This window comes from Meles meles, chromosome 3, assembly GCF_922984935.1.
Source record: "Meles meles chromosome 3, mMelMel3.1 paternal haplotype, whole genome shotgun sequence".
Classification (NCBI taxonomy): domain Eukaryota; kingdom Metazoa; phylum Chordata; class Mammalia; order Carnivora; family Mustelidae; genus Meles; species Meles meles.
This window is the reverse complement of record NC_060068.1, coordinates 110,474,388-110,490,481: the sequence shown is the minus strand read 5'-3', so window position 1 is coordinate 110,490,481 and position 16,094 is coordinate 110,474,388. Positions and strand designations below refer to the sequence as shown.

The 16,094-nt window shown below is 38.3% G+C and overlaps 1 protein-coding gene across 2 annotated transcripts in view; it reads left to right on the top strand.

The window, feature by feature from the left end:
• DDX46 (DEAD-box helicase 46) overlaps window positions 1-16,094 on the top strand; it is a 67,387-nt gene that overhangs the window by 45,594 nt on the left and 5,699 nt on the right. The window contains exons 16-21 of one of the 2 annotated variants that reach the window (XM_045999733.1): window positions 2,052-2,245; window positions 4,606-4,743; window positions 5,040-5,189; window positions 9,181-9,354; window positions 11,171-11,389; window positions 11,699-11,843. In XM_045999733.1, coding sequence (XP_045855689.1) covers window positions 2,052-2,245; window positions 4,606-4,743; window positions 5,040-5,189; window positions 9,181-9,354; window positions 11,171-11,389; window positions 11,699-11,843 — 1,020 coding nt within the window. Of the gene's footprint in view, window positions 1-2,051; window positions 2,246-4,605; window positions 4,744-5,039; window positions 5,190-9,180; window positions 9,358-11,170; window positions 11,390-11,698; window positions 11,844-16,094 lie in introns of both variants that reach the window. The other variant, XM_045999734.1, reaches the window with a different exon arrangement.

Genomic DNA, 16,094 nt, shown 5'->3' with positions numbered 1-16,094 from the left:
AGTAGCATGAATGGGGGAAGGGGCAGAGGAACAAGCAGACTCCCTGCTGTGCAGGGAGCCCGGTGCAGGACTTGATCTCAGAACACTGAGATCATGACTTGAGCCAAAGGCAAATACTTAACCCCCTGAGCCACCCAAGCACCCCAGAAATGTGTTTTTTCTGTAAGTAAGGACATTTTCCTCCATAATCCCTTGTCTGTCCTTCTCTTGTCTCTTTTGTCAGAATTGCATCACATGCTTATGCCTAAATCATTCGTAAGCAAACAGAATGACTAATGGTTCTTAAGGTATTGTACTCCTGAGGGTCTCTGAGAATTTCAGAGGTTCATGAGATGACAAGTATTTGTGTAATAATCTCATTATGTGCTTTGCCTTTTCCACTTTCATTCCATTAGGAGTGCATAGAGTAGTTTTCTAAAGGCTTCATGGCATGTTATATTACACCAGATTGGATGCAAAAGATACAACATGCAACTGTCCTCTACTAAGCCAGACATTAAAGAGATTTACAAAATTGTGAAGCATCTTAATAAATTACTCTACTATATTGGAACGGTTGTTTTCACAAAAATATTTTCAATTGTAATATGTAATTGCTTTTTTTAAATTTTTAAATAAGGTAGTAACTACTTAAAAATTTTTCTCCATTCTGGTTTCTTGCTTTTTCTTTCTTTCTTTTTTTTTTTTTTTTTAAAGATTTTACTGATTTATTTAAGAGAGACAAAGAGTACGAGTGGTTGAGGGGGTCAGACGGAGAGGGATAAGCAAATTCACTCTGCTGAGAGTGGAGCCTGACACGGGGCTTGATCCTAGGACTCTGAGATCTTGAACTGAGCTGAACCCAGATACTTAACTGACTGAGCCACCCCGCTGCCCCAGTTATAGTTTCTAACACATTAAATATAGATAGAGACGACTTATGTAAAGTAAACCTCTCTGGGTTTAATCTTTATTAATTTTAAGACGGTAGAGGCAGCCTTAGCGCAGAAACTCAGGGGGATTCATTCACATGCTACTACTGAGAATTAGGCTCAACTCTGGTTTGATATACATGATCATGTGTTGGGTGGTTATTTGAATGAGCTTGGGGTTATGTTTAAAAGGAAGAGGGTTGGGGCGCCTGGGTGGCTCAGTGGCTTAAGCCTCTGCCTTCAGCTCAGGTCATAATCTCAGGGTCCTGGGATGGTCCCGCATTAGGCTCTCTGCTCAGCGGGGTGCCTGCTTCCCCCCTCTTCTCTGCTTGCCTCTCTGTCTACTTGTGATCTTTCTCTCTGTCAAATAAATAAAATCCTTGGGAAAAAAAAAAACTAAATGAAAGGAAGAGGGTTAATTGTTGGACGGGTATCCCATATATTTCACTTAGCATATTATATTCACTTCATGGAATAAGGTACACGCAGTTGAATTAAGTAGTTGGGATACGTCAGTCTAAAAAGCTTTCGTACCTTTTAAATTTAATTTATATCGATACTGATTCCATTACTTTTTCTTATAAGACTTTTGGGTTCAGTGTTAGGTTCCACTTGCTTTAACATTAGCTCCAAATACTTTCTTTAATTCAGTCTTTGAAGAGTACATTTAAATTTTAGGTAACATTAATTAACATTTCTAACAGTGTCCCATGTGATGCTGCTTCTGGTGCTCAGAAAAACAATGATTGGCAAGACTCTAATTGACCCATAAGAGAAAGAGAAAGACATGAATTCTGTTAATGTAGGCTGAGTGTACCTGCCTTTTATCTCCCAAACAGGTATAGGTAAATGAATCTGAGTTGGGGTTTCTGCATATATACAGAATACATATATTCTTCTTATACACAAGAAAGGGAACCATACAAGGGCAGATTTGGAAGATTCATAAATGAATTAATAGCAATAGCCTTTGATCTTGCCTTTAGTGTTTTATTTTTTATACTGTTGTTGGCAGACGTGTGGTTAGTGTACATTGGATTTATTCTTTGCTCTGTGTTTTACTTATTTCTGTTTCTGAGGAAATGAAAAATTTAATTGCAGTATGTGGTTTTATAGCTTCTTTTTTTAATTTACTTGCAGGCATTGATCAGTATGACAGAGATAGCATCATAAATGACTTTAAGAATGGGACCTGCAAACTTCTCGTAGCTACTTCTGTTGCTGCTCGGGGTCTGGACGTGAAACATCTGATTCTTGTAGTAAATTACAGCTGCCCCAACCATTATGAGGATTATGTGCACAGAGCAGGACGGACTGGAAGAGCAGGCAATAAAGTAAAAAGAATTTTTTAAAGTTGATTAACATTATAATAAAATATAGGGGTTTTTTTGGGTAGGATTTTTAAGCAGTAAATAATAAGAGTTATGAAGACATTTTGAAAATGATCAATCATCAGAGTATGGGGACTAGTTGATATTTATCATTCCTGTATATAGTATTAAAATTGTCAGATAACCAACCAGCTGTTCTATTTATGCAGATAGTATTAATTGTTTATCTCCTCTTTCAGGGTTTTTTAAATTTTACCCTACCTAAAAATTTCTGTGTAGGTATATACATACATGTATATAATTTGGGATCTTTCATTATTTTTTTTTTAAATTTTTTACAACATTTCTTCATTTGAGAGAGAAAGAGCGAGCATGAGCAGGGAAAGGAAGGTCAGAGGGAGAGGGAGAAGCAGACTCCCTGCTGAGCCTGGAGCCCAATGCAGGACTAGATCCCAGGACCCTGGCATCATGACCTGAGCTGAAGGCAGATGCTTAACCAGCTAAGCCACCCAGGCGCCCCTTTCATTAATATTTTTACCATGTAGGACCACAAAATACACTCTTTCCCAAAACTGTCACCCTTTTTTCTCATTACTCCCCTGTCCCACTCCATTTACTATGTATATTGTTTTTTAAACTCGCCTGTAGTCTGGTGCTCAGAATATATAGTCTAAGTCATTCTTTTTTTTTTTTTTAAGTCTAAGTCATTCTTCTTGAAGGCAGCAAAATATTTTCTTGTTGGAAGCATTGATGATGATATAACCCTGGACATTTCTACATAGTGAAGCAATAATGTTAATAACAATAGGCTATATTTAGTAGTTCTTATGGAGTTCCAAGTGCTGTTTTCAGTGCTTTTCATATTGTTTCACCTTATCCTCACAATTTCCCTTTGAGGTAAATAATATTAGCCCAGTTAATAGATGAGAAAAACTAAGGCACATGAAAGTTAAGTCACTTGCCCAAGCTTGCACAGCTAATAAGTAGTGATGGCTCTTATTCTTTTAACCTGAGTTATTCTATAGATTTGGGAAAGTGTGTATAGGGGCACATAGTAAAAATTGTAGCCTTTTTGGTCTACATCCAGTCTCTGTCATATGGGGGGTGTGCTGTATGTGTGTGTGTGTGCATACAAACCTTAAAGAATTGCTGTAACTAACTTCATTTTTGTATATGTGTGTGTGTGTATATATTTTTTTGTACATATGTGTGTGTATATATATATGTGTTGTGTATACATATACTTGTATACACACATATGCATATTATAAAAAGATGAAGTCAGCTACATCATCTCCCTGGGATTCTCTAAAGCCATAGGTTTCACATGTCTCCAGAAGCTTTTTTTTTTTAAGATTTTATTTATTTGTCAGAGAGATTATGAACAGGGGGAGTGGCAGGTAGAGGGAAAAGCAGGCTCCCCGCTGAGCAAGGAGCTTAATGCAGAACTCAATCTTAGGACCTTGGGATCATGACCTGAACTGAAGACAGACACTTAATGGACTAAGCCACCCAGGTGTCCCTCCAGGAGCTTTGTGGTTCAGGCAAGAAAAAGGCTAGAGTTGTGCATGTATATGTATGTGCATACATACACACAAATACATATATGCACACATAAATTTTTAAAAATCTTTTATTGGTCTTAAAAACTATGTAGAGGAGGTGTGCCTGGGTGGCTCAGTGGGTTAAAGCCTCTGCCTTCGTCTCAGGTCAGGATCCCAGGGATGCTGGGATTGAGCCCGCAGGGAGCCTGCTTCCCTTTCTCTCTGCCTGCCTCTCTGCCTACTTGTGATCTCCGTCTGTCAAATAAATAAATAAAATCTTTAAAAAAAAAGGGGGTGGGGAATAATGTACTGTATTAAAATTCCTATGACAGTGCATTTGTGCATTTATCTAAAATCATAATTCTATATACTTGAAGAAATCACATTTTCTGGTTTTGCTTATTTTTTTTTTTTAAAGAAAGCACCTTCCTACAGAATTTTTTTTTAAGATTTTATTTATTTACTTCACAGAGAGATCACAAGTAGGCAGAGAGAGAAGGGGAAGGAGGCTCCCTGCTGAGCAGAGAGCCCGATTCGGGGCTCAATCCCAGGACCCCGAGATCATGACCCGAGCTAAAGGCAGAGGCCAAACCCACTGAGCCACCCAGGCGCCCTTGGTTTTGCTTATTTTTAAATATTAAACTTAGATATTTCACTTGTAGCATTAAAGAATTTAGTAGGACTCTCCTTTTTTAAAAATTCTTTAGTAATGAAGTTAGTCTTATGAGGATATATTAGGTGCTTCAAATTTTATCTTGTGATCTGAGTAAGAGTCATGTTGTTAGTGCCTAATAGTTCCACTTTCTTATCATTTTTTAGGGTTATGCATATACTTTTATCACAGAAGATCAAGCTCGCTATGCCGGTGACATAATTAAAGCTCTTGAATTATCAGGAACTGCAGTACCTCCTGATCTGGAGAAACTTTGGAGTGATTTCAAAGATCAGCAGAAAGCTGTGAGTTTTTTTTAACTCCCATTGTTTTTATGCAGCTCATTATTGTATTGAATATTTAATACTTGTAAACCTTGATAGGATTATTTTATCTCTTTAGGTGGGGGAAAAGGAGTGAAAAAAAAATCCTCTCTTGCTTCAGCTCAGTATTACGTAGAGTTCTTTTTTGTTGTTCTTGTGCTAGATGAACTGTTTTTGTTACATTGACCTGTACGACCTTGGAAAATAATTACACCTAAGTTCTTGAACACTTAAGCTTTTTAGTATGAAACTAACCTTTTTTTATTTTTCCTTGAAAGGAAGGGAAAATAATTAAAAAGAGTAGTGGGTTCTCTGGTAAGGGATTCAAGTTTGATGAAACAGAACAAGCTTTGGCTAATGAAAGGAAAAAGTTGCAAAAAGCGGCTCTTGGTCTGCAAGATTCAGATGATGAGGATGCTGCAGTTGATGTAAGTATCCTTTTTCTAAGCCTCATTCTTGCCAGTCGAAGCATTGTTGCTTTCGTCCGTACCATTCTTATCTCTTGTTGAGATAGCCAGTTCTTGCAAACCTTTTTGGTATGTGCCCTTCCCCACCCTTTCCCTGTCTCTGTATATATTCTCATATGCCCTACCCATCTTTATGTAACTTCATAAAAATGAGGCCATACTGCTTTATAAACCTTCTTTACAACAATAGTCTTAGGTTAAAATCTTCTTGTTTTAGTAAATTCGTTCTTGCATTTTTTTAAAGTGAATTTTTAAAGATTTATTTCTGTTTATTTGAGAGAGAGCGCGCCCACATGCCAAGTGGAGGGAGGGGTGGGAGAGTATATCATGCACACTCCCTGCTGAGCACAGACCCTACCAGCGCTTACTCCCATGACCTTGAGATCATGACCTGAGCCAAAATGAAGAGTTAGATGCTGAACTGACTGAGCCACCCAGGCACCCCTCATTCTTACATTATTCTTTTTTTTTTTTTTTTTTTTTTAAGATTTTTATTTATTATTCATTTGACAGAGATCACAAGTAGGCAGAGAGGCAAGCAGAGAGAGAGGAAGGGATGCAGGCTCCCTGCTGAGCTGAGAGCCCAGTGCAGGGCTCAATCCCAGAATCCTGGGATCATGACCTGAGCTGAAGGCAGAGACTTTAACCCACTGAGCCACCCAGGCGCCCCTTTACATTATTCTTAATGGTTACATAATAATTCATTATATGGATGTTCCACAGTTTAATCAAACCCCTAATTTTCAATATGTGGGTTGTTTCTGTATATTCATATTTGAAATATATTTAATCATAAACTGTTCTTTATTGCTTATCCTTGTGCATTTAATTTTGCACATTCATCAGATTAAGTTGAAGTTGAATGTGTAAATGGAATTGCTAGGCTAAAAGGTGATCGAATTTGGTTCTGAAACATTGTTATTGTTAGATTGTCCTCCTGCAAAGTGATTACTAGTCTGCATCCCCTGTAGTGATGTGAAAAGTCCCTGGCTCCCCATGTCTTTTATAATATTAGTACTAATATTTTTATTTTGTTAAACTTAATCGTTATAGAATATTGTCATTAATAGTAGTCAGCAGGACACCTGGCGGGGCTCAGTTGGTTGAGCATGTGAGTTTTCATCTTTGGGTCCTGGATGTAAGCCCCACCCATGTTGGGTATAGTAGAGCTTACTTAAACAAAAAGCATTAATAGTTGGCATTTTTGAGTGTTACTAAGTGCCATGCATGGTGTCAGATGCTTTACAGGGAATACTTCATTTAGTTCTGCACATTATCCAGACAAGGTAGATACTCAAAAGAGTATTCCTATTTTATAATTGAAGAGACTGAGACTTAGAAATAATCTTTTCAGATTTACATAACAATTAATGGAATGAGCTGGGTCCTGTACCCATTCCAATCTTACTTCAGATGTCATGGTCTTAGCTAATGGCATTATTTGTGACCCAGTGAAGAGGGGCCCTGAGAACTCAGCATATTCGTGGTTTCACAGAGTATCCATTGGAACCCAAAGAAGCTGTAACTTTAGAAGAGCATGTTTTCATTATAAAATAATTTTTGGAAACTTTCCCTAATGTATACCACTAGTAATGTTATTAGCATATCAAAGTATGTATAAAATCCTCAATTCAAGAAGCTTGTTTAACTTTAACTCAGAAATCCTCTAATGCATTTGATCATTGATCATAGAAGTTTTGTTTTTGTTTTGTTTTTTTCGATTAAACCTAAGCTCAGGACATAATTTTAGAATCGGAATTCATTCTGATCTTGTTTGAGGAATTTGCTGCTCAGAAAAAGTATTTGGCCCACAGCCACATTGCCTGTTAAGCTCAGACAGCGCCAGACCCCACATCTCTCATTAACCCTACACCGTTTCTTTCTAGTATACCATACTGACTTAAAATTTAATTAAGTCAGTGTTACAGTTTTTGCTTATGGTGTAACAAATCAATCTAAAACCTTGTAGGTAAGACAACAAACATTTATTATCTCATATTTCTTTTGGGGTAGGAGATCAGGAACAGTTTAGTTTAGCCTGGTAGTTCTGGCTTAGGGTATCACTGAGGTTGCAGTAAAGCTGGTGTCCCAGGGCATGGCAGTCTGAAGGCTTGGCTGATACAGGATCATGTTCTTTTAAGATGGCTCACTCACTGTGCTGTTGGCAGGATACCTCTTTTCTTTCCTCTGCCTGTGTGTCCTCAAAACATGGCGGTTGGCTTTTCCCAAAGTGATTGAGCTGAAGGAGTGAGCAAAGAGGAAGCCTTAAGGCCTTTTATGACTAATGTCTAAAGTCACACACTGGCACTACTACTTTATTCTGTCTCTTAGAAATATGTCAGCCCACCCTCAAGGAGAGGCTCCACCATTTAAGAAGAAAAATATTAAAGAATTGATGGCCCTGCTTTGAAATCACCTCCCAGTTTTATTTTCTTTTTTAGGGTGGGTAGGGGCAGAGGGGGAGAGAGAATCTTAAGCGGGATGCACACCCAGCATGGAGACGGACTCAGGGCTCAGTCTCACAACACTGAGATCATGACCCGAGCAGAAATCAGGAGTCGTATGCTTTAACCTACTGAAGCCACCCAGGCTCCCCAAAAAACCACCTCAGGTTTTTTTGTTACCTTGAACATTGTTTTGAATCTCATTGAATCTCTCTGGTTAGTTTTTTTTCTTATTAATTTGTGAGCGAGACAAGTAAGCATGAGTAGGAAGGGCAGAAGGAGGGAGAGAGAGAATCAGCACTGAGAGTGGAGCCCTTCGCAGGGCTGAGTCTCACAACCTTGACCTGAGCTGAAATCACGAGTCAGATGCTTCAACTGACTGAGCCACCCAGGTGCCCCACCTAATTAATTTTTAAAAACCTTACCCTTGCTCTTCCCTTGGTTTGAGTTTTAGCACATAAGGCCTTATTAGCTTAATTTAGGTATATAAACGGTTTTGTGTCTCTTTAGTGGGTATTATCAATAGTCATTGTTGGGCAGAAGGCATCTTTAAAAGGAAATGCAAATAGCTTATAAGGTAGATGTGTCTAGTCAGGATGACACAGTTACAGTTGGACTTAAATGGCTCCTGGAAGAGCTGAGGCAGTCACCCTTTTTTCTTGCTTTGGTGAGAAAACCAACCTTACTTTTTTTCCTTTTTTGGTTTCAAAGGAATTAAATAGTAAAGCCTTATTTTCTGATTCTGTTACCCAATTCTTTTTTTAAGTTTTTATTTATTTGGGGGAGAGAGAGACCATGAGTGGGGAGGGGGCAGAGGAAGAGGGAGAAGCCGACTCCCCGTTGAGCAAGGGAGCCTTTCGTGCAGCTCCACCCCAGGACCCTAGGATCATGACCGGAGCTGAAGGCCGACACTTAACCAACTAAGCCCCCCAGGTGCCCTTCTGTTACCCAGTTTTTAAGGCAAATCCATTTACATTTAGAAGTTGGGAAGGATTTGGAGACCCCCGCCTTGGGAACATGAACCATTCTCCCTGAGAACTGTTGACTGTATTTTTAGTGGCCTACTGGCCTTGAGTTATACTGCCCTTTTTCCAGCCTCTGCCATTGCAGTTTAATTTAGCCTCAAGTCATACTGACTTCTCAGCTGCAACATGTTGGGTGCTGTGTCTTGACAGCACATGTTCCTCAATTGCTAAACTGGAATGTATTTTCTGGACCACTTAGGAGTGTGCTCACTTGGTTTATGTGGCATTGTATTCTCTGTTTTCTTTCTCTTAATCTTTTTCGTTTCTCCTGCCATAGGTAACTAGGTAACTGATTTTTTAAAATGTGCTACCCTCAACAAGTAGCTGGTCTGTTTTCCTGTTGGTCTGTGTGGTTGAATTAACATAAATATAAGTGTCTAATTCTAGTCATTTGATAGAAATATTCTTTATTAGTTTCTGTGGATATATCTAAATTGGTATTTTTAATCCAATTTTTATTAATCTTTTTTTTTTCTTATTTAGATTGATGAACAAATTGAAAGTATGTTTAATTCAAAGAAGAGAGTTAAAGATATGGCTGCTCCTGGAACATCCAGTGTTCCTGCTCCAACTGCAGGAAATGCTGAGAAATTAGAAATTGCTAAGAGATTGGCTCTTAGAATCAATGCTCAGAAGAATTTGGGCATTGAGTCTCAGGTATTAAGTAATTTGTTCCAAGTTTTAGTCATTACTTTTTATGTCAGTGCAAGTAAACCATTTGTTCTAGATATTGAGTTAGTGGGAATTTAACTTAATCTGAATACAGGATTCTTCAATTACTGCATTTGGATGATGCTTCTTAAATGGTTAACTGAAGTCCTAATGCCTATTTTGGAACTCCTAACTGAAGGATGTTAGGTGCTGATTGTTTTTTAAAGTAATATTCTGATTGAGCTTACCAAAATCTTAAGGAAATAACTCCGTTTCTTTTTCCTTTTTTTTTTTTTTTTAAGATTTTACTTATTTATTTGAGAGAGAAAGAGAGAGCACAAGCAGGGGAAGGTACACAGGGGAAGCAGACTCCCCATTCAGCAGAGAGCCCGATGTGGGGCTCAATTCTAGGACCCTGGGATCACGACCTGAGCCAACGGCAGTTACTTAACTGACTGAGCCACCCAGGCACTCTGCTTTTTCTTTCTTGATCTGCTTTTATTGGATGATTTATTGGGCACACAAACAATTCCTCAGAAGCGAAATACCTGGTTACATAACTCAAACTAACATGGGCTTAACCAGTGGAAAATGTGTTAAATATTTCACATGCCATCTTTCTCTTGAGAGCTTTTTTTAATTAATTTTTTCTTTTTTTTAGATTTTTATTTATTTATTTGACAGAGAGAGAGTGATCACAAGTACGCAGAGAGGCAGGCAGAGGGAGCGGGGGTGGGAAGGCTGCGGGGAAGCAGGCTCCCCGCTGAGCAGAGAGCCCAACATGGGGCTCAATCCTAGGACACCGAGATCATGACCTGAGCTGAAGGCAGAGGCTTAACCCACTAAGCCACCCAGGCGCCCCTAATTTTTAAAAATTATCAACTTAATTTTTAACTAAGAGTAAACTTTCATAGCATTCCCAAAGAATAGTTTGTGTATTTTAACAGTGTTTTGAAGCTTTTGAGAGTTTGTGGAGCTATAGAGCCCTCTGTCCAGTAGGCTAGGTAGCTTTAGGACTGTAACACCCAAGCCAGATGCTAGTGGACTGACTTAATGAGGCAGCTGCAGACGAGGCTTAGAATCTCAGGTTTCTGTTTGTTTTGTTGAGCCAGCGAGAATCTCTTCTCTGCTGCTTGGCTAAGATCAGGTGTTTAGCCAGTGAGTTACTGTGAAATGTCTGCTGTACTCACGCCTTACTTCTTCTGAAAACAGGGATTATAGTGCCTAATCTAATATTCTCTGGGATTATTATTGCTAATAACTCTTTACTGGTGAAAGCAAATAGCCATGCCTTCTCATTGTTACAAAAGCTTGAGGTTTGAGTCATGTATTACCTACAGAGTTCTGCCCACATTAGGCATATAGTAAAATTAAGTTCAAATTAAAAGGTGTAAGTACAAAATAAAGTAAAAAAGCAAGTCATTCATTTATTGTCATTTTATTGGACATGGGTTTGGGTTGTGGCGGGAGGAGAGTTCAGTGGTAGTGGACAAAGATGCTAATTTAGAGGAAACTCTAAGGAGCCACAGAGTTATATAAATGATTTTAGAAACATTTTACTGTATTTGATATCAAGAGTTACCTAATTATGATCCAGTAGAATTTTTAATAATAAAGTTGAATATTCTTTATTTTTCTCATCAGTGTAAGGGAGATAGATATATTAAACTATTAATATATACTGCTAAATTGCACGTGAGTAGGACTCTGCAATAGAAAGATGCTTCTAGTTAGTGGCTTTCCAGAGAATAATTTGTGGTAGGATCCTGATCTTATCTCTGCCCTCATTTGAGATTTGACTGTAGGTCTTCTTTAACTACAGGATGTGATGCAACAGGCTACCAATGCAATTCTCAGAGGTGGCACCATCCTGGCTCCCACTGTGTCTGCCAAAACCATTGCAGAGCAACTTGCTGAAAAGATTAATGCCAAGCTCAATTATGTGCCTTTGGAGAAACAAGAAGAGGAGAGACAGGATGGTGGACAGAATGAATCTTTTAAGAGATATGAGGAAGAATTAGAGATCAATGACTTCCCACAGGCAAGTAATAGTTTTCAACCTTTTTAAATCATGGAGTAAAAACTCTTCTTGAGTAGCAAAAATACCTTCTTTAAAACCCATGAACATTTTAATAGCTACTTCACTTTTTATTTAGATGAGGGAGACAACAATAGAAATTTTATTTATATAAATATATTCTAGTTACATTAGGATCTAATGATTTTATGTGAAGGTGTTAATTATATTGATATTGATCATAGTATTATTTAACTTGCCTATTCTTTGTCAATACACCAGGTTTTTGTCCTGTTGTAAAGTGGTATTTTTCCCCCACTCTTTCTTTCATAGACTGCTAGGTGGAAAGTTACCTCTAAGGAAGCTCTGCAGAGAATCAGTGAATATTCTGAGGCTGCAATTACAATCAGAGGAACATATTTCCCACCTGGCAAAGAACCTAAGGAAGGAGAGCGGAAAATTTACTTGGCAATTGAAAGTATGTATTACTGTTCTATTGCAGTCTTGAGTTAGGTCAGAGTTGATATAGATGTAACAGGCATGGAGAGAATATAAGGTCAGTTCTAAAGAGAGTAAAAATAAGGAACACTTACAAGAAAAAAATAATTTCATATATTATTTAAGGTCTTTATTTAGAAATTGAGTACATATAGAGAGGTCAGTGATCTGTATATGGATCTCTTTTCCAGTCTTGATAATTCAGTCAAATTAGAGAATCACTCTAAAAGAAAACATGTATTTTAAGGACTGATGTGTTTATGCTTCTAATAAGTAGAACAATCTGGCCAGAGTTTATGTTAGAAAGTAAATCAGTATATTAGCTCACGTAATGAATCTTTATCCAAGCAAGTAGTCCCTGTGAAATTATGCCCATAAAAGCTCTTGCATATCTTTAAAAAAAAATGAGGACAGATGATACCATAGCACAAAGTATACAAGTATCATATAGAGTGATCAGATTTGGGTTTTTTTGTGTGTTCTGTTTTGTTTTTAGATTTTATTTATTTGAGAGATTGTGTGGGGTGGGGGTGCACACAAGCAGGGAGAGTAGCAGAGGGAGAGGGAAGGGGAGAGAATCTCAAGCACACTCTTTGCTGAGCATGGAGCCTTACCCAGGATTAGATCTCATGACCTGAACCTAAACTAAGAGTTGGGTGCTTAACTTAGTGAGCCACCCATGCACCCCAGTCAGATTTGGTTTTAACTTTATTTCACACATTCATGAATGAGTTTGAAAGAGTTTCCATTTTTATTTTTCTCCTAATGTATTTTTTTTTTTTTAAAGATTTTATTTATTTATTTGACAGACAGTGATCACAAGTAGGCAGAGAGGCAGGCAGAGAGAGAGGGGGAAGCAGGCTCCCTGCTGAGCAGAGAGCCTGATGCGGGGCTTGATCCCAGAACCCTGGAATCATGACCTGAGCCAAAGGCAGAGGCTTTAACCCACTGAGCCACCCAGGTGCCCCTCCCCTAATGTATTCTCCCACTGCATAGTAGGACCACTTGCGTCCCTTCATTTATATTTAATCTGAATAGTTTTGTAGTAGACTTACAAGTGTAGACCAGTCAGATCCAATTCATCTATTTAATGAACTAAATATTTGTTGCATCCTGGTTTTGGAGCTGTGGAGAGGTTCATTCTGTGTGTTCCGTAAGCTCAAAGTCTGCATACTTAGGGCTTTAAAGGGCTTTGATGGTTCCAGAGGACCCTTTCTCACCTTGTGTGTTATCTCAGGCACTAGCCTAGTTACTTTGAGGTGCACACATCACTTCTGAGAAAAGAAGCCTTACCTCATCCTAGCTCTTTACCTGTTTATTTTTCTTCACAGTACTCATCACAGAAATTGTAGTATATTTTTACTTGTCTGTGTTCCCCCCACCCCTAGCAATTTGAGTTCTGTGGATGTAGTGACTTTATCATCTGCTCTGTTCTTAGAGCAGATGGTAAACACTTAATAAATTTTTTGAATAATGCATCTGATTAGGCCCCATAGTCGTTTGTCTTCAGGATACAAAGTATTACTTGACAGGCCTATTCTCTATTTGATTTCTTAAAAGCTGCACTGTCCAAGGGAAAGCTCTGTAATGGCTGTGGAGCACTCACAATATGACCAGTGTGGCTGAAATTTGTAAATCTTATTTAATTTTGTAAAGGAATTCATATTTGATTTTTTTTTTTTTTTTTTGAGATTTATTTATTTATTTATTTGACAGAGATCACAAGTAGGTGGAGAGGCAGGCAGAGAGAGAGGAGGAAGCAGGCTCCTCGCTGAGCAGAGAGCCCAATGCCGGGCTTGATCCCAGGACTCTGGGATCATGACCTGAGTCGAAGGCAGAGGCTTTAACCCACTGAGCCACCCAGGCGACCCACTATAGGACCTTTTAAAGTTAATGATGAATTGTGGCAGTAGGGAAACTTGAATGCAGCCTTTATATGTTCCCTGTTATTGCCATTCTGCCGTTATTTCATGCATATTTTAAAATGCATGCATATTTAAGATTCATGCATATTTTAAAATGGTATACAAAGGATGTAGAGCTAGAGCTAAGCAAATTGCATGGGTTTTGGGGTTTTTTTTTTTTGTGATTGTGACTTTTACTAAGTCAGGTTTTTAAATGCATCCTTTTATGTGTCCCAAAAGACTTTTGTTCTACCAGTGGCTGTGTGTTTCTAAATCATCTGGTACTTTTCCTTATTGTGTACTAAAATGAGGATAGCTGTCACCTAGTGCTTTAAGGAGAGAAAGTTACACTGACATCTTTCTGCACCTGGAACTTTACAGGTCTCCCCTACTCCGTTGTTCTTTAGACCATACAGGTTGGAGACACAGTGTCTTCCAGTGGAATCTGATGATAAAACCCTGGTATACATGCAATCATCCTTTTATTTTCAGCTTTAATATCATGGGTGTCATTTAAGCAAAACTAATACTTTTAAATGCCTGCCTTATAAAGACGTAAATCAGAGATAAGATTGTTTGCTTTGAAAAAGGATCCTCTGTGTAATTCTTGAATTTAAAGGTAATTGTGTTTAGTATAGTATAAGTAATATGTCAAGGTTCATCTTACATAGAAATTTATCAGAACATAATCTCCTCTACTGCTAAGTGAAATGAGAAGCCCACAGCTTCGGCTTGACTTTTCCATCCACGTAGAATGCTTCTGGTCATTTCTCTCCACTGTCAACTTGTACTTGGGAAATAACATCTAATTTTTATAACCTAATCCAGTCTTTTCCAAACTCTATGTAATAAGGTAATCTTGTCGAAAATGAATCTTTAGAATTCTAGAGCTATAGTGATGGTTAAGAACTGGACATTAGTAATTAAAATGATCCAAAGCTTTGAGATTTTCATAGATAATTAGTTTTTTAAAAGATTTTAGTTTTGGGGAGCCTTGGTTCCTCCTCTCTCTCTGCCTACCTCTCTGCCTACTTCTGATCTCTCTCTGTCAAATAAAAAAAAAAAAAAAAAAAAAAGATTTTAGTTTTGGAAACTCCAGCCAAATCACCTGAACTCTAATAGGATGAAACAGGTGTTAGAAGGAGCCTAGTGTCATCTGTTTCTAGTTCTGTAATTGGAGGGACCCTACTGCCTGGTTCCTTGGAGGCTCTGTGTGGGTCAGCAGTTTCAGGCCTCCCACCAGGCAGCGGGAAGGAGAACAGGAAGGACTTATGTGCCTAGCCATCCTGTATAATTTATAGCCTGTTTTGTGACCCTCTCTTTTTACTAGTGGAGAATCCCTTAAAAGCAGCCAGAGTTGTTTTAGGACCAATGAAAGGAAATGCCTCTTTTCCATGGCAGCTTATAAACATATGTAACCTATTACCTAAAGAGGGTTTATAAGTCAAAACTTTAAACTGGTCCAAATGGTCAGGCTCTAACTAAAATAGGAAAATTATTCTTCTACTTGGATTTAGGTGAGAGTGTCATTTTCTTTCTTTTTAAAACAGCACAGAAGGGGCGCCTGGGTGGCTCAGTGGCTTAAGCCTCTGCCTTCGGCTCAGGTCATGATCTCAGGGTCCTGGGATCGAGTCCCGCATCGGGCTCTCTGCTCAGCAGGGAGCCTGCTTTCCCCTCTCTGTCTCTGCCTGCCTCTCTGCCTACTTGTGATCTCTGTCAAATAAATAAATAAAATCTTTAAAAAAAATAAAAAAATAAAAAATAAAACAGCACAGAATATCAACAAGCTTCACACCAACTCATGCCGAGTAGCATATTTTCCTCCTGAATTTCATTTTGGTTGTAATTTTTAGTCTGGCTTTGCTCTTGATTCTACCCTTTTGTTTACTTTCATCCAGCTCTCTTCTCTTCCAGCACCCACAGCTTTAAAATGTGTGGTTGCTGGCTGGTGGAGGTGTAGGATTTAGATTAGATATGTTGCTATAACTTCACAGCCATACTCCTGGCTCTTTCCTTCCTATTGTTAAACTGTTTCTTCTTCTTCCCCTTACTATTTCTCCTCTCCTCTTCCTTTTCCTTCTTCATCTCTTTCCTTTCTTCCTCTCCTCCCTTCCTTTACTCTCTTTGGGATCAGAAAAGGTCATTTCTGTCTAATAAGGGGAATTCCATGGCTTGTTTTCCTGATTTCTTTTTCTTACATAAAATGATAAATACATAGTTTTCTACATTGCATCTCTAGTTTTCATATTGTTTAACATTTCACTCCTAGTGCTTAATTTCTAGTCTGTTGGTACAGCTCTTTCATTTTTATCAGTGTACACTGTGCT